Here is an 18,265-nt window from a genome sequence, read left to right on the forward strand (position 1 = left end):
ATCCCAACAAAAGATTCCTTCTGACGTTCCACATTATGCTTCCCGCATTGACCCAGAGTTTATTCCCAAATCCAAATGATCTTAACCCACTCAAACCTATTCATAATTTCAACACTTAATCATATCATCTCTTTAATCCCATCTCCCTTTACAACCAGATATTCCCAATGTGGGAATGATCCCAGTCAATAGTTTCACAGTGGTTGAAATGGTTGAAATGTCCTTTCAGTATCTTCTGAGGGATCTTTCTGTTGACTCTCCTATTTCCCCTTTCTTTATTTTTGCAACAGTAGACCAAGGCTTTGTGGTAGTACAAGTGAAATGGGCTGAATGGCCAACAGGCAGAGGAATGGGATGAAGCAGAGAGTTGTTTTAGAGAGAGTTGAATGGGGATAACGATAACATGCCAATAAGCTCCAAGTGCAGCTTAACAAACATCTCGTCTTGCCCGCGAGCGTTACTTGTGGAAGTTGCAGTTTTTCAAAAATGAGGGGTTTCGAGCCAGTAGAGGTCCCATAGTCAGTAAGGTATAATAAGCAAACTATGGCATTTTAAAAATAAACAGGTTCATGGACATGTCGCGAGGGTGTTAACACTGCATTAGTTAGTGTGCGAAAATGAGACACAGACATAATGAAAACCCTTTTATAATCACACTGCTGGAGCAAGAGTTTTCAGACATTGTCAGGTTGAACACTGGCAGGGTGCAGAGAGAGCTCGCTCTGGAACCCACTTAACAAGACTGCGGATTGTCGTGTCAATTACAGAGGATAGAGATGGCCCAGGTCTCTGCTGGTCATCCCATCAACCTGCACTCTCTCTCTGACAGCGCATCCATTTGCTCACACCAATCCATTTCTCCATTTGGCCCGTCGCACTGTACTATCTCTTTGACGGAGCGCTATGCATAGTCTTATTTGACCATTGTAAAAGCGATTTACTGGGATCATACCGACATTGGGAGAGATCGGGCAGCCGGACACGATGACTCCCAGATCTACGAGGAGCCTTTTTGTTGTGTTCTGCTTCTTCACGAAGCATAACCGGAGCACCCAGAGGAAACCCACGCACACATGGGGAGGACGTGCAGACTCCGCACAGACAATGACCCAGCTGGGAATCGAACCTGGGATCCTGGAGCTGTGAAGCAATTGCGCTAACCACCATGCTACCGTGCTGCCCGTAATCTAACTATAGTAACTCAATCCAACTAACCAGTCTGCTCTAATCCATGCGGTGGGTGTGATGCTTCCCTGATCTGCCCCTGTCTCGCTGAGTGTCGCCTATGGAAAGAGAAAGAGCTTGTGTGCCCTGTCCTTTTATATGGGTAGCCCCCTTGTGGTCGTGTCACCTCTGGGTCTTGACTGCCCATTGGTCGTGTCCTATCTTACTGACCTATTGGTTGAATGTCTGTGTGTCATGATGTCTCTGGTGCTCCCTCTAGTGTTTATTTAGTCCCAGTGCATTTACATTAACCCCTTGTGTATTTACAGTGATGCATATCACCACACTTTTCTGCTGGGCTCAGCAACAGGAAATGACTCAAGTGTGGCCTCCCCGAGGCCAAAATAAATGGCAAAGTACCGTTCAATAGTGGAGGGTGTCTCGGCGCTGTAGCTGCAGAGAAACACCCCGCTAAACGCGCCCAAAACAGGGCATAGGTTTGAATAGCGTCCAAGGTCAACGCAGGAAGCAGAATTAGGAAGGGGAGAAGGAATGTTGTGTTCAGAAAGGGTTAGAACATGGAATGCCACAGCAACGAGTAAGGTGGGGGAACGGGAGTAAGAAGGAAGAACAAGAGGAAAATAAGGATAGGGGGAACCATACGAACGCGCTACCTGGGGGGAGGGAGGGGGAAGAGGAGAAAAGGCTGGAAAGTCACAAAAGGGAGTGAATGAATTCAAACCCATCACATAGAACATTACAGCGCAGTACAGGCCCTTCGGCCCTCGATGCTGCGCCAACCTATGAAACCACTCGAAAGCCCATCTACACTAGAGGGAATTAAATAAATAAATGCAAGATAACAGCTGCAGGAAATGGGCTAAGAGCCAATATCAACAATATACAACTAACACCAGGATGAACTCCCTTTGGAGCTTGGACAGCCATCTTTCTGGAGCAGGGATTTGTCAAAAAAGAAGAGATAAATTAAATTGTACACACACACAAGAACATAAATAATAAATCACCCTTCCATAGAGAGTCTTGTAGCCCGCACAGATCTGCTGACGTTGAGCATTGGACCTGGACGTCAATAAATCGATGATGGTTTCTTTATCGCTGCCTGTATCCAATGTTAAAAAGGGACAGGAATTCAGTTCTTGCACATTATTAAATTTTGCCAAACAGTCCAAGTCATAGTTAGTCCAGGGGTGCATCGACTTGTCCATTACAATGCCAACATTATCACAAAGTCTGGACAAGATTGGCTTCGCCTCTGGTTACAAATCCCTAAATTTGATCAGGGAACCAACGAGGGACATAGGAAAATCAAGGTGGGCCTTTCCCACCCAGGAGAAAGAAGACCCACTTGATTGGCATCCCATCCTCCACCTTCAACATTCAGTCCCTCCACCACCGATGCACAGTAGCAGTCGTGTCTGCCACCTACAAGATGCACTGCAGGAACTCGCCAAGGTTCCTTCAACAGCACCTTCCACACCCACAACCTCTACCATCTAGAAGGACAAGGGCAGCAGACATCTGGAAACCCCACCACCTGGAGGTTCCCCTCCAAGTCTCTCACTAACCTGACTTGGAAATATATCGGCCGTTCCTTCACTGTCGCTGGGGCAAAATCCTGGAACTCCCTCACTAACAGCACTGTGGGTGTACCTACACCACATGGACTCTAGAAGGCAGCTCCGCCTCACCTTCTCAAGGGCAATTAGGGAAGGGCAATAAATGCTGGTCTCTCCAGCGATGCTCATACCCCAAGGCTTTCACTTTTTAGCAGCTGATCAAAAAGGAGACACTGAGAATTGAAAACAATCCCTTGAAATTCAAGCAGAACCTCCAGATAGGTTTAACAGTTAAGGACTTTTTTTTCCCCCATCCATTAGGATCGTTTCTCAGGATTTGGGTGCCGTTAGCCAGGTTGGTGTCCATTGCCCGCTCCTAGTTGCCCTGAGAAGGTGGCAGTAGACCTGCTCTCTGTGTTGATGGGATGGAGTGTCTTAATCAGCATTTTCAGAGGATGCTTCAAGTCAACGTTTGTGAGAGTCCGCAATCACAGAAAGGTTCAGACCAGGCAAGGATGGAGCATTTCTTTCCGGACGGAAATCACACTGAACCAGATGGGGTTTTAGGGCAATTTAACAGCTTCACGGCCACTGCTTTTTAAAAAAAATTGATAACCAACTTTTTAATTCTCCTTTAAAAATCGAATTTCAATTGGCAAACTATCATGGTGGGATTTGAACACTTGTTCGATAATCCTGGTGTCTGGATAATCAAACCAATACTGTACCCGTCCGCACTTAGGGGAGGTGGTGGCATAGTGGTATTGTCACTGGACAAATAATCCAGAGACCTGGGGTAAGGCTCTGGGGTCCCAGGTTCGAATCCTGCCACTGCAGGCGGTGAAATTTGAATTCAGTAAAAATCTGGAATTAAAAGTCCAATAATGACCATTGACGATTGTCATACCCCGAGACTTTCACTTTTTAGCAACTGATCAAAAAGGGCAGCACGGTAGCATTGTGGATAGCACAATTGTTTCACAGCTCCAGGGTCCCAGGTTCGCGTCCGGCTTGGGTCACTGTCTGTGCGGAGTCTGCACGTCCTCCCCGTGTGTGCGTGGGTTTCCTCCGGGTGCTCCGGTTTCCTCCCACAGTCCAAAGATGTGCAGGTTAGGTGGATTGGCCATGATAAATTGTCCTTAGTATCCAAAATTGCCCTTAGTGTTGGGTGGGGTTGCTGGGTTGTGGGGATAGGGTGGAGGTGTTGACCTTGGGTAGGGGTGCTCTTTCCAAGAGCCGGTGCAGACTCGATGGGCCGAATGGCCTCCTTCTGCACTGTAAATTCTATGAGACACTGAGAATTGAAAACAATCCCTTGAAATTAAAGCAAGTGATTAAACAGATAGGGGCTGTTTAGCACAGGGATAAATCGCTGGCTTTGAAAGCAGACCAAGGCAGGCCAGCAGCACGGTTCAATTCGCGTAACAGTCTCCCCGAACAGACGCCGGAATGTGGCGACTAGGGGCTTTTCACAGTAACTTCATTTGAAGTCTACTTGTGACAATAAGCGATTTTCATTTCATTTCATTTTCATTTCATAAAAACCCAATCTGGTTCACTAATATCCTTTAGGGAAGGAAACCTGCTGTCCTTACCCGGTCTGGGCTACACGTGACTGCAGTTGACTCTTGACTGACCCCTCAAGGGCAATTAATGATGGACCTGCGACGGCCTAATACCATGAATAAAAACAAAACCTCACTAATGACTGCGCCAAGCTGGCACCAGCTGGGTAAGTGTTTACTTTGCAGAGAAACTGCCTTACCAAATCCTTTCATTGCGTTGTAGAGCATTTCTGCATCTTGATTCGCAGAAAAATTCTGAGCGTCTTTCACACTTCCTCTGTATCCGGTTCTGCCCTGTTAGGATTAAAAGATCACAGTCGCCGAGGCGATTTTAAACATATAATAAATCTCACACTCCCCTCCTGGTCACAGACCATCCTGACTTGGAAATATATCTCCGTTCCCTCACTGTCGCTGGGTCAAAACCTGGAACTTCCTCCCTAACAGCACTGTGGGTGTACCTACACCACAGGGACTGCAGCAGTTCAAGAAGGCAGCTCACCACCACCTTCTCTGGGGCAATTAGGGACGGCAATAAATGCTAATGTGGTGAGTGTAATGTGTTTACTAAGAGCCGGTGACTTTGGACCTATGGCTTTCAAAGCCCCTCCCCCAATGGGAGTATTCCTTATCCTGGGCTGGATAGTTCCCACCACGACAAAAAGGTCGGGAGGGTTGTGGCAGGAAAGCCCAAGTTTGCTCCCGCAGTTTGCCCCACAGGCATTAATGCTTGAAAGGCCGTTAATTGGTTGAAGGCAGGACCCCTGCTCCCAACTGGGCAGAACGTCCTGCCTCACAGAGCCACAAGCCAATCAATGGCCGTCTGCTCCCTGGTCTCAGGAGCGCCACCTGGAGCACTGGCCACTGCTGGGACTGCAACATTCCTTTTGTTGCAGGGGGGAAAAGGGAGGGGTAAAACAATAGATACTAATCTCAATTAATAATTTTACATCTGAGATCATTGAACATAGAACATAGAACAGTACAGCACAGTACAGACCCTTCAGCCCACGAAGTTGTGCCGACCATTTATCCTAATCTAAGATCAACCTAACCTACACCCCTTCAATTTACTGCTGTCCATGTGCCTGTCCAAGACTCGCTTAAATGTCCCTAATGACTCTGACTCCACCACCTCTGCTGGCAGTGCATTCCACACACCCACCACTCTGTGTAAAGAACCGACCTCTGACATTTCCCCTATACCTTCCTCCAATCACCTTAAAATTATGTCCCCTCGTGACAGCCATTTCCGCCCTGGGGAAAGGTCTCTGGCTATCCACTCTATCCATGCCTCTCATCACCTTGTACACCTCTATCAAGTCACCTCTCTTCCTTCTTCGCTCCAGTGAGAAAAGCCCGAGCTCCCTCAACCTTTCTTCATAAGACATGCCCTCCAGTCCAGGCAGCATCCTGGTAAATCTCTTCTGTACCTTCTTCAAAGCATCCACATCCTTCCGATAATGAGGCGACCAGAACTGGACACAATATTCCAAGTGTGGTCTAACTAGGGTTTTATAAAGCTGCAGCAAGACCTCGCGGCTCTTAAACTCAATCCCCCTGTTAATGAAAGCCAACACACCATACGCCTTCTTAGCAACCCTATCAACCTGGGTGGCAACTTTGAGGGATCTATGTACGTGGACCCCAAGATCCCTCTGTTCCTCCACACTTCCAAGAATCCTGCCTTTAACCCTGTATTCAGCATTCAAATTCGACTTTCCAAAATGAATCACTTCACATTTATCAAGGTTGAACTCCATCTGCCACTTCTCAGCCCAGCTCTGCATCCTGTCAATGTCCTGTTGTAACCTGCAACAACCCTCAACACTATCTACAACTCCCCCAACCTTTGTCTCATCGGCAAACTTACTAACCCACCCTTCCACTCCCTCACCCAAGTCATTTATACAAAGAGCAGAGGTCCCAGAACAGATCCCTGCGGGACACCACTGGTCACCGATCTCCAGGGCGAATACTTTCCATCCATTACCACTCGCTGTCTTCTTTCAGTCAGCCAATTCTGTATCCAGACAGCCAAATTTCCCTGTATCCCATGCCCCCTAACTTTCTGAATGAGCCTACCATGGGGAACTTTATCAAATGCCTTACTGAAATCCATATACACCACGTCCACTGCCCGACCTTCATCAATGTGTCTCGTCACATCCTCAAAGAATTCAATGAGGCTTATGAGGCATGACCTGCCCCTCACAAAGCCATGCTGACTATCCTTAATCAAACTTTGTTTTTCTAAATAATCATAAATCCTATCTCTCAGAATCCTTTCCAATATTTTGCTCACCACAGACGTAAGACTGACTGGTCTGTAATTCCCAGGGATATCCCTATTCCCTTTCTTGAACAGGGGAACAACATTCGCCTCTCTCCAATCATCCGGTCTACTCCAGTGGAGAGTGAGGAAGCAAAGATCATCGCCAACGGCGCAGCAATCTCCTCCCTCGCTTCCCATAGTAACCTTGGGTATATCCCATCTGGCCCAGGGGACTAATCTATCCTGATGCTTTTCAAAATATCTAGCACATCCTCCTTCTCAATAAGAACCTGGTCGAGTCTATTAACCTGGTTCATGTTGTTCTCACTAGCAACAAGGTCCCTCTCTCTAGTGAATACTGAAGCAAAATATTCATTTAGGGCCTCCCCTACTTCCTCAGACTTTGGGCACAAGCTCCCTCCACTATCCCTGATTGGCCCTACTCTCACTCTGATCATCCTCTTATTTCTCACGTAAGTGTAGAACGCCTTGGGGTTTTCCCTAATCCTTCCCACCAGGGTTTTTTCATGTCCCCTTCTAACTCTCCTCAGTCCATTTTTGAGTCCCTTCCTGGCTACCTTGTAACCCTCTAGAGCCGAGACAGATCCTTGCTTCCTCAACCTTACGTAGGCTTCCTTCTTCCTCTTGGCTAGAAGCTCCACTTCTCGTCATCCAAGGATCCTTCACCTTACCATTCCTTCCTCATCTCAGTGGGACAAAACTATCCAGCATTCGCAGCAAGTGCTCCTTAAACAACCCCCACATTACTGTTGTGCATTTCCCCAAGAACAATTGTTCCCAATTTATGCTCCTCAGCTCCTGTCTAATAGCAGTATAATTTCCCCTCCCCCAATTAAATACCTTCCCATACTGTGTGTTCCTATCCCTCTCCATGACTATGGTAAAGGTCAAGGAGTTGTGGTCACTGTCACCGAAATGCTCGGAGACATCGGACACCTGGCCTGGTTCATTGCCGAGCACCAAGTCCAATATGGTCTCCACCCTTGTCGGCCTATCTACATATTGAGTCAGGAATCCTTCCTGTACATACCTGACAAAATCTGCTCCATCCAAACCATTTGCACTGAGGAGGTTCCAGTCAATATTAGGGAAGTTGAAATCAGCCATGACAACAACTCTGTTACTTCTGCACTTTTTCAAGATCTGCCGCCCAATCTGTTCCTCCATCTCTCTGCTGCTATTGGGGGGGAGTCTACAGAAAACTCCCAATAAAATGACTGCTCCTTTCTTGTTCCTGACTTCCTCCATACTGACTCAGTAGACAAACCCTCCTCAACTACCTCCTTTTCTGCAGCTGTGGTGCACTCCCTAATTAACAGTGCCATTCCCCCTCCTCTTTTACCTCTCTCCCTATTCTTTTTAAAACATCGAAACCCCGGAACATCGAACAACCATTCCTGCGCCTGTGAAATCCATGTCTCCGTAATGGCCACAACATCGTAGTTCCAAGTACTGATCCATGCACTAAGTTCATCTCCCTTATTCCTGACACTCCTTGCATTGAAACAGACACACTTTAACCCATTCCACTGAGTGCAACTTTGCCCTATCAACTGTCTATCTTTCCTCACAGACTTGCTGCATACTATTTCTGCCCGTTCAACAGCTATCCTATCCGCTGATCCATAACTCTGGTTCCCATCCCCCTGCCAAACTAGTTTAAATCCTCCCAAAGAGCTCTAGCAAACCTCCCACCCAGGATATTGGTGCCCCTCCAGTTTAGGTGCAATCCATCCTTCATGTACAGATCCCACCTTCCCCAGAAGGTATCCCAATGCTCCACATATCTGAAGCCTTCCCTCCTGCACCAACCCTGTAGCCACGTGTTCAGCTGCACTCGCTCTCTGTTCCTTGCCTCACTTGCACGTGGCACCGGTAGCAATCCTGAGATCACTACTCTGCTTCTCCCGCTCTTTAGCTTCCAACCTAACTCCTTAAAATCACTTTTTAAGATCCTCATCCCTTTTCTTAGCTATGTCATTGGTGTCTATGTGCACCACGACTTCTAGTTGCTCCCCCTCCCCCTTAAGAATCCAGTAGGCACGATCCGAAACATCCATGGCCCTGGCAACTGGGAGGCAACATACCTTCCGGCAGTCTCGTTCGCGACCACAGAATCTCCTATCCATTCCCCTAACCATGGAGTCTCCCATCACTATTGCTTTTCTATTCTACCCCCTTCCCTTCTGAGCCATAGAGCCAGGCTCAGTGCCGGTGACCTGGCCGCTCGGGCCTGCCCCCGTAGGTCCCCCCCCCCCCCCCCACAACAGCATCCAAAACGGTATACTTGTTTTGAAGGGGAACGGCCACGAGGGATCCGTGCACATTGCTAGACAAGGGTGTTATAATGGATAGAGCCAAGGTGGGTGAATGAAGTAGGGATACAGATCACTGACAATCTCATCGAGTGGCTGAATGGGCTTGTTGGACTGAATGCTCAGTTATTGGGACAAACCTGATAGCTCTCTCAAAGAGGTAGCACAATGTGGCTTGATACCGTGTTAACCTTGGCTAGCCTATAGAGAGAAACTGAGGGTTCAAGGTTCACGACAGGGCACAATGAACTAGGCAATAAATAATTAACCCTTTGAGATTCTGCACCCCTCCATCTTTGGCCTTGATTCACGATCAATTGTACAAAGACTCAGGTTGGATACAACTGTGGCTCTATTGCTCTGAGATGTGTGGCCTCCCACAGCAGCTGGCGAAATGGCTGCTGAATAGAGGACACGCATATTTATACTCCGCCTACTGGGAGGAGCCAGCAGGCAGGGGCTACCGGCGAACCTGTAGTACAGGTCCTACCTTACATCACCTAATACAAGTGCAACAGTGGTTTACCACAGGCCTGTTGAGCATTGCAATTTTGATCAAACGCCATTAACGGCCTTCAGTTGCCTGGGCCCAAAGGTCTGGAATTCCTTCCCTAAACCTCCCCGCCTCACTCCTTGCTGCACTGCAGGAGGAGGCCATTCGGCCCATCCAGTCTGCACCAACCCTCTGAAAGAGCATTCTACCTCTATCTCCTCCCCACCCAAACCCCACATCCAAACTGCACATCCCTGGACACGAAGGGGCAATTTATCATGGCCAATCCACCTGGCCTGCACATCTTTGGACTGCAGGAAGAAACAAACGCAGCCACAAGTGCAAACTCCACACAGTCAACCAAGGCCGGAATCGAACCCGGGACCCTGGTGCTGTAAGGCAGCAGTGCTAACCATTGGGCCATTGTGTCCCCCCTGAAAACGCTCCTTAGATCTACCTCTCAGGCCCAGCTTTCAGTCACCTGTCCAAATATCTCCTTTATGTGGCTCGGCGTTAACTTTTGTTTGGCTATATTCCTGTGAAACATACTGGTGCGATTCATCCCTATAACACTGCACTGCAGTACTGAGGGAGTGCTGCACTGTCAGAGGGTCAGTACTGAGGGAGTGCTGCACTGTCAGAGGGTCAGTACTGAGGGAGTTCTGCACTGTCAGAGGGGCAGTACTGAGGGAGTGCTGCACAGTCAGAGGGTCAGTACTGAGGGAGTGCTGCACTGTCAGAGGGTCAGTACTGAGGGAGTTCTGCACTGTCAGAGGGGCAGTACTGAGGGAGTGCTGCACAGTCAGAGGGTCAGTACTGAGGGAGTGCTGCACTGTCAGAGGGTCAGTACTGAGGGAGTTCTGCACTGTCAGAGGGTCAGTACTGAGGGAGTGCTGCACAGTCAGAGGGTCAGTACTGAGGGAGTGCTGCACAGTCAGAGGGTCAGTACTGAGGGAGTTCTGCACTGTCAGAGGGTCAGTACTGAGGGAGTGCTGCACTGTCAGAGGGTCAGTACTGAGGGAGTGCTGCACTGTCAGAGGGTCAGTACTGAGGGAGTGCCGCACTGTCAGAGGGTCAGTGCTGAGGGATCGCAGCACTGTCAGAGGGTCAGTACTGAGGGAACACTGCACTGTCAGAGGGTCAGTACTGAGGGAGTGCTGCACTGTCAGAGGGTCAGTACTGAGGGAGTGCTGCACTGTCAAAGGGTCAGTACTGAGGGAATGCTGCACTGTCAGAGGGTCAGTACTGAGGGAACACTGCACTGTCAGAGGGTCAGTACTGAGGGAGCGCTGCACTGTCAGAGGGGCAGTACTGAGGGAGTGCTGCACTGTCAGAGGGTCAGTACTGAGGGAGTGCTGCACTGTCAGAGGGTCAGTACTGAGGGAATGCTGCACTGTCAGAGGGCCAGTACTGAGGGAGTGCCGCACTGTCAGAGGGTCAGTACTGAGGGAGTGCTGCACTGTCAGAGGGTCAGTACTGAGGGAACACTGCACTGTCAGAGGGTCAGTACTGAGGGAATGCTGCACTGTCGGAGGGTCAGTACTGAGGGAGTGCTGCACTGTCAGAGGGTCAGTACTGAGGGAACGCTGCACTGTCAGAGGGTCAATACTGAGGGAGTGCTGCACTGTCCGAGGGTCAGTACTGAGGGAGTGCCGCACTGTCAGAGGGTCAGTACTGAGGGAGTGCTGCACTGTCAGAGGGTCAGTACTGAGGGAACACTGCACTGTCAGAGGGTCAGTACTGAGGGAGTGCTGCACTGTCAGAGGGTCAGTACTGAGGGAAAGCTGCACTGTCAGAGGGTCAATACTGAGGGAGTGCTGCACTGTCCGAGGGTCAGTACTGAGGGAGTGCTGCACTGTCAGAGGGGCAGTACTGAGGGAGTGCTGCACTGTCAGAGGGTCAGTACTGAGGGAGTGCTGCACTGTCAGAGGGTCAGTACTGAGGGAACACTGCACTGTCAGAGGGTCAGTACTGAGGAAGTGCTGCACTGTCCGAGGGTCAGTACTGAGGGAGTGCTGCACTGTCAGAGGGTCAGTACTGAGGGAGTGCTGCACTGTCAGAGGGGCAGTACTGAGGGAGTGCTGCACTGTCAGAGGGTCAGTACTGAGGGAGTGCTGCACTGTCAGAGAGTCAGTACTGAGGGAGTGCTGCACTGTCAGAGGGTCAGTGCCGAGGGAGTGCTGCACTGTCAGAGGGTCAGTGCCGAGGGAACACTGCACTGTCAGAGGGTCAGTACTGAGGGAACACTGCACTGTCAAGAGGGTCAGTACTGATGGAACACTGCACTGTCAGAGGGTCAGTACTGAGGGAACACTGCACTGTCAGAGGGTCAGTACTGAGGGAGTGCTGCACTGTCAGAGGGCAGTACTGAGGGAACACTGCACTATAGAGGGGCAGTACTGAGGGAGTGCTGCACTGTCAGAGGGTCAGTACTGAGGGAGCGCTGCACTGTCAGAGGGTCAGTGCTGAGGGAACGCTGCACTGTCAGAGGGTCAGAACTGAGGGAGTGCTGCACTGTCAGAGGGTCAGTACTGAGGGAACACTGCACTGTCAGAGGGGCAGTACTGAGGGAGTGCTGCACTGTCAGAGGGTCAGTACTGAGGGAACACTGCACTGTCAGAGGGGCAGTACTGAGGGAGTGCTGCACTGTCAGAGGGTCAGGACTGAGGGAGTGCTGCACTGTCAGAGGGTCAGTACTGAGGGAGTGCTGCACTATCAGAGGGTCAGTACTGTGGGAGTGCTGCACTGTCAGAGGGCCAGTACTGAGGGAGTGCTGCACTGTCAGAGGGTCAGTACTGAGGGAGCGCTGCACTGTCAGAGGGTCAGTACTGAGGGAACACTGTACTGTCAGAGGGCCAGTACTGAGGGAGTGCTGCACTGTCAGCGGGTCAGTACTGAGGGAGCGCTGCAATGTCAGAGGGTCAGTACTGAGGGAACGCTGTACTGTCAGTGGGCCAGTACTGAGGGAGTGCTGCACTGTCAGCGGGTCAGTACTGAGGGAGTGCTACACAGTTAGAGACGTCACCTTTTGAATGAAATGATAAACCGAGGCCCTCTCTCGGGTGGACATAAAAGATCCAATGGCACTTTGGAAAAGGAGGAGTCCAGGCCAACATTCATCCCTCCACAAAATCAGACTGTCGGGTCATATTTCTCATCGGTGGCAGTGGGATCTTGCTGTGCACAACTTGTCTGCTGAGTTTCCTACCTTGGAACAGTCACCAAATTTCATCAGGCCTTTGGGACGTCTTGAGGGTGTGGAAGAGTGTTCGTAATTGGAGGCAAGAATTCCAGTGGGGGCTTGGGTGGGGGGCTTCAGTGATGTTGGTTGGGGGGATAAATATTGGCCCAGGAACTGGGGAGTATTCCCCTGCCCTGCTTCCAAATAGTGTCCTACCGAATGGCCACCAAGGTAGAAGAAACAGGGCATCAGTCTAATGTCACATCTGAAAGGTTGGCACCTCCAACAGCTCTGCACTCCCCCAGTACTGCAGCTGGTCAGTCAGACTGGATATTCCCTGTTATTTAAGGACTGTTTACCTGATAATTGTAAAGCTATTGCTTTGATGTTAATTCTGTGTTTGTTTTAACATAAAAGATACCAACTGGTCAGGGTCATTGCCCCGGGCGGGGGTGAAGTATTCTTTCCTCTCAGTGTTACAAAATAAAATAAAATTGTTTGGGGATACTCATTCCGGTATCCTGAGAAATGCTGGGGTCTGATCCGGTATCCCAACGCCATCCATTTGAACACCCGGAAATTTGTGCCATCTTTAAAGCAGGCCGTTGCCTAGTATAATGTGGAGATGCCGGCGTTGGACTGGGGTGAGCACAGTAAGAAGTCTTACAACACCAGGTTAAAGTCCAACAGGTTTGTTTCGATGTCACTAGCTTTCGGAACGCGAGAGAAAGGAGACAGCAATGATCATTTTAATCGGACACCGAGTCACGCAAGGAGACATTAGGGCAGGTGACCAAAAGCGCAATCGAACGTCGTAAGGAAGGGAACGCGAGGTAGGGAGGCCGAGAGGTTTTTAGGGAGGGAATTTCGGAGCTCAGGGGCTGGGAACTGAAGGTCGAAGGTGGGGCGATTCAGATCGGGGATGCGTAAGAGGGGCAGAATTGGGAGTTAAGACTCAGGCAGCAGAGGTTTGCACCACCTTAAGTGCATGGAGGGTAACGTGTGGAGACCAGCCAGGAGAGAGTTGGAATAGTCAAGTTGAAAGGAAAGGAAGACACGGGTGAAGGCTACAGCAACAGACCAGCCGAGACAGGGCAGGTTCAGATAATGTCATGGAGGTGGAAATGTTAATGATAGAATTTACAGTGCAGAAGGAGGCTATTCTGCCTATCGAGTCTGCACCGGCCCTTGGAAAGAGCACTCTACTTAAGCCCATGCCTCCAACCTATCTCCGTAACCCAGTAACCCAACCTAACCTTTCTTTCGTCACGAAGGGCAATTTATCATGGCCAATCCACCTAACCTGCACATCTTTGGACTGTGGGAGGAAACCGGAGCACCCGGAGGAAACCCACGCACACACGGGGAGGATGTGCAGACTCCGCACAGACAGTGACCCATCGGGGAATCGAACCTGGGACACTGGAGCTGTGAAGCAACTGTGCTAACCACTGTGCTACCGTGCTGCCCGGCATGCTACCGTGCTGCCCAGATGATGGTCTGGACAGAGATAGAGAGAGGGTAGAAGGAGAGAGGGAGAGACACATGATGGAGGGGGACAGTGGTAGCCGCTCCACATTACCTGCCCGATCACCCCCCCCCCACCCCCACCCCACCGGCCGCCCATAAGGCCCCCCCCCCTCCCCCCGGGACTTGATCCCCCCGGCCCCCCCCCCCACCCCCCGCAGTCCGCAGCCACCACCCGATGTTCCCGATGGCCGATACGTGGTTAGAAACACGCCATCGGGAACTCGGCCAATTGCGCACGGAGAATCGGGGGTCCCTCTGTCAATAGCCCCCTACCCGCGCCGCCTAGATCGCGCGCGTTCCTGAGCGGTTCTCCGGGGATTGGGCACGATTTTCGTGCCCAACGCCCATTCTCCGTCCCCGCACTGAAGACAATTTTGGCGCGGAGTCTGGAAGCATCGAGCCCAAAGGGTGCGGGAGTGTTCGAACGAAAGAGTCAGCTGGTACGTTCCCGAATGGAGGTTGAGACTGGCGATTGGTGTTGGAGTCTCTTTAGTAAAGTGTGCAAGCGCCACCTACAGTGTCAATGGTGAACTCAGTGATCGGCAGGACCCAGTTTAGCAGTTTGTTGGGTTGTCCCATTGTGGGGCACACAGCCTCACTGGGCCAAGAGCGGATTCAGGAATTTAGTCACACACTGTCCACAATTAGCCAACCAGTGCTCAGAGCGGGAGACGAACATTCCTTCTTGCAGGCAGCAAATGGTTTAAAGCTCATACACGGGTTACAAAAGGCAGTCTGACGGCTAACCTTATGTCGAGGGGTGGTTGGAGCACAGCAGTGAAGCCGCAGAGAATTGGTCACAACCCACCTGGAATATTGCACCCAGTTCTGGCCTCTGCTCCTTCGGGACGATAAAGTGGTGGAATGGGAGCGATTGGTCGGATTGATACTGGGTTGAATTGGCGGCACGGTAGCACAGTGGTTAGCACTGTGGCTCCACAGCGCCAGGGTCCCCGGTTCGATTCCCGGCTTGGGTCACTGTCTGTGCGGAGTCTGCACGTTCTCCCCATGTCTGCGTGGGTTTCCTCCGGGTGCTCCGGTTTCCTCCCACAAGTCCCGAAAGACGTGCTTGTTGGGTGAATTGGACATTCTGAATTCTCCCTCAGTGTATCAAACAGGCGCCGGAGTGTGGCGACTAGGGGATTTTCACAGTAACTTCATTGCAGCGTTAATGCAAGCCTACTTGTGACGATAAAGATTATTATTATGAAGAAGCTGCTTTGCACACACCTGGATGCAGAAGATTAAAGTTAGATGCGATTGAGGTGTCTCAGATGTTAAAAGGATTCAAAATGATACAGAGAAACTCTTTCCTTTGGTTTTGGAGTCCAGGTTAAGGGGTTATAATTGGCAAATTAGAGTTGGGTTGTTCAGGCGTGACATCGGGCAGTACGTCTTCACAACAAGGAGTGGAGGGAAATCTGCAACTCTCTCTGCCGTGGGATTAATTGGAGCTTTCCAGATCCATGCAGCCAGCTTTAGGTATCCAGGGATATCGAGTTGAAGTTCAGATCGGCCGCGACCTAATTGAACACAACAGGCTCGAGGGTCCGTGCGCCCCCCCCTCCTGTTGCTATGGAGATCTGCACACCAACCAAACAATAGCTGAAGAAGGCACGGTAGCACAAGTGGGCAGCACAAGTGAATAGCACTGTGGCTTCACAGCGCCAGGGTCCCAGGTTCGATTCCCCGCTGGGTGACTGTCTGTGCGGAGTCTGCACATCCTCCCCGTGTGTGCGTGGGTTTCCTCCGGGTGCTCCGGTTTCCTCCCACAGTCCAAAGATGTGCAGGTTAGGCGGATTGGCCATGATAAATTGCCCTTAGTGACCAAAAAAGGTTAGATGGGGTTATTAGGTTACAGGGATAGGGTGGAAGTGAGGGCTTAAGTGGGTCGGTGCAGACTCGATGGGCCGAATGGCCTCCTCCTGCACTGTATGTTCCAAGGCGCACGACGTAGAGCATCACCTTCTTGAGAAATTCCGCTCTGCTTTCATGCTGCAGCTGCCTGGTCTCGTCACATTGCGGGAAATCCGTCACGGTTCACAGGCCGAGCAAGGGCCTGCTTGGCTCACCCCCTCACCTCTCCCATGTCCTGCCACTGGGCCCTCACTCGCTCTACAGCTGCTGCTGGCACAGATGGGCCAAGCTATAAATAACAGGCTTTCACACTGGCTCCGGCTGAATGCATTCACTTCATTCTCTTATATGGTCGCAGCCAGGAGCATCTCAATAACAAGGCAGTCTGATCAACTCCTGGGTGGTGTTCAGACAGCTGGAGAGGGTTTGTGTCGACTGCACCGTTAGCCACTCACAGAGAGAAAGAGAGAAAGGGAGAGAGAGGGGGAGAGGGAGGGGGAGAGGGAGGGAGAGAGAGAGGGAGAGAGGAAGTAAGGAGAATACCCAATTATGAAAAGGATGATGCAATACAGGAGGGTTAACAAAAAAAGGAATGATATTGACGGAGGGTGAGATAATAATACTAATCTTTATTAGTGTCACAAGTGGGTTTACAATAACACTGCAATGAAGTTACAGGGAAAATCCCCTAGTCGCCACACTCCGGCGCCTGTAGACTGAGGGAGAATTCAGAATGTCCAAATTACCTAACAGCGCGTCTTTCGGGACTTGTGGGAGGAAACCGAAGCACCCGGAGGAAACCCACGCAGACACGGGGAGAGCGTGCAGACTCCGCACAGACAGAGACCCAAGCCGGGAATCGAACCTGGGACCCTGGAGCTGTGACGCAACAGTGCTAACCACTGTGCTACCGTGCTGCCCACTAGGGGATAGATATTGTCTCTAGGACACCCCCACCACCCCCCCCGCTCCCCCCCACCCCCCCCCCACCCACAGCCCCCCCCCCGCCCGCCCCCCTGCCCCACCCCCCCCACCCGCCCCCCCTGCCCCACCCCCCACCCGCCCCCCCTGCCCCCCCCACCTCCCCCCCCCACCGCCCCCTGCCACCCCCCCCCACCACCACCGCCGCCCGCCACCCGCCCCCCCCAATAATGTCATGGGATCTTTCACATTAGCCGGAGGGATCTAACAGGGCTTAATACTGAGGTTTAATACCTCATGTGAGAGAAAGCGCCTCGGACAGTGCAGCACCTCAACAGGACTGGTACCATGTGCGTCAGCCTGTATTTGGTTCTGGAGTGGGCTGTCAGGATGTCACTAAGTGAGCTGGAGCCCATAAGGAACTGCGTGGGCCATTAAAGTGTTCAGTGAGACAGGCTGTACTGTTCCTGCACAAATATCTCAACAAGTTCAATTCACACGGTGCAATATTCATGAGGAGCACATTACGGTGGAATCCTCCAATCCAATAATCTTCCTGTTTTAAAGCAGGAATTTAAAATATGTATTTTGAATGTCTCCTAATATAATTTCAATCCAGGCCCCACATCCACTGAGCTTCAAAACCTCACAGTGCACCCTGAGCGTCAAACTCTCCGCGAACCTCACAGTGCACCCTGAGCGTCAAACTCTCCGCGAACCTCACAGTGCACCCTGTGCTTCAGACACTCTAACCTCACAGTGCACCCTGTGCTTCAGACACTCTAACCTCACAGTGCACCCTGAGCGTCAAACACTCCGCTAATCTCACAGTGCACCCTGAGCGTCAGACTCTCCGCGAACCTCACAGTGCACCCTGTGCTTCAGACACTCTAACCTCACAGTGCACCCTGAGCGTCAGACTCTCCGCGAACCTCACAGTGCACCCTGAGCGTCAGACTCTCCGCAAACCTCAGTGCACCCTGAGCGTCAGACACTCCTCTAACCTCACAGTGCACCCTGTGCTTCAGACACTCTAACCTCACAGTGCACCCTGAGCGTCAGACACTCTAACCTCACAGTGCACCCTGTGCTTCAGACACTCCGCGAACCTTACAGTGCACCCTGAGCGTCAGACACTCTAACCTCACAGTGCACCCTGAGCGTCAGACACTCCGCTAACCTCACAGTGCACCCTGTGCTTCAGACACTCTGCTAACCTCACAGTGCACCCCTGAGCGACAGACACTCTAACCTCACAGTGCACCCTGTGCTACAGACACTCCGCTAACCTTACAGTGCACCCTGAGCGTCAGACACTCTAACCTCACAGTGCACCCTGTGCTACAGACACTCCGCTAACCTT

At 51.1% G+C, this 18,265-nt stretch overlaps 1 protein-coding gene across 4 annotated transcripts in view; it reads right to left on the reverse strand.

Moving 5' to 3' along the window:
- anxa6 (annexin A6) overlaps positions 1-18,265 on the reverse strand; it is a 182,446-nt gene that overhangs the window by 134,410 nt on the left and 29,771 nt on the right. For all 4 annotated transcript variants that reach the window (XM_072512738.1, XM_072512739.1, XM_072512736.1 and 1 more), the window contains exons 3-4: positions 4,510-4,603; positions 2,193-2,287 (exon numbers count right to left, since the gene is read on the reverse strand). In XM_072512738.1, coding sequence (XP_072368839.1) covers positions 2,193-2,287; positions 4,510-4,603 — 189 coding nt within the window. The remainder of the gene's footprint in view (positions 1-2,192; positions 2,288-4,509; positions 4,604-18,265) is intronic.

Source organism: Scyliorhinus torazame, chromosome 7, assembly GCF_047496885.1.
Source record: "Scyliorhinus torazame isolate Kashiwa2021f chromosome 7, sScyTor2.1, whole genome shotgun sequence".
NCBI classification, from domain to species: domain Eukaryota; kingdom Metazoa; phylum Chordata; class Chondrichthyes; order Carcharhiniformes; family Scyliorhinidae; genus Scyliorhinus; species Scyliorhinus torazame.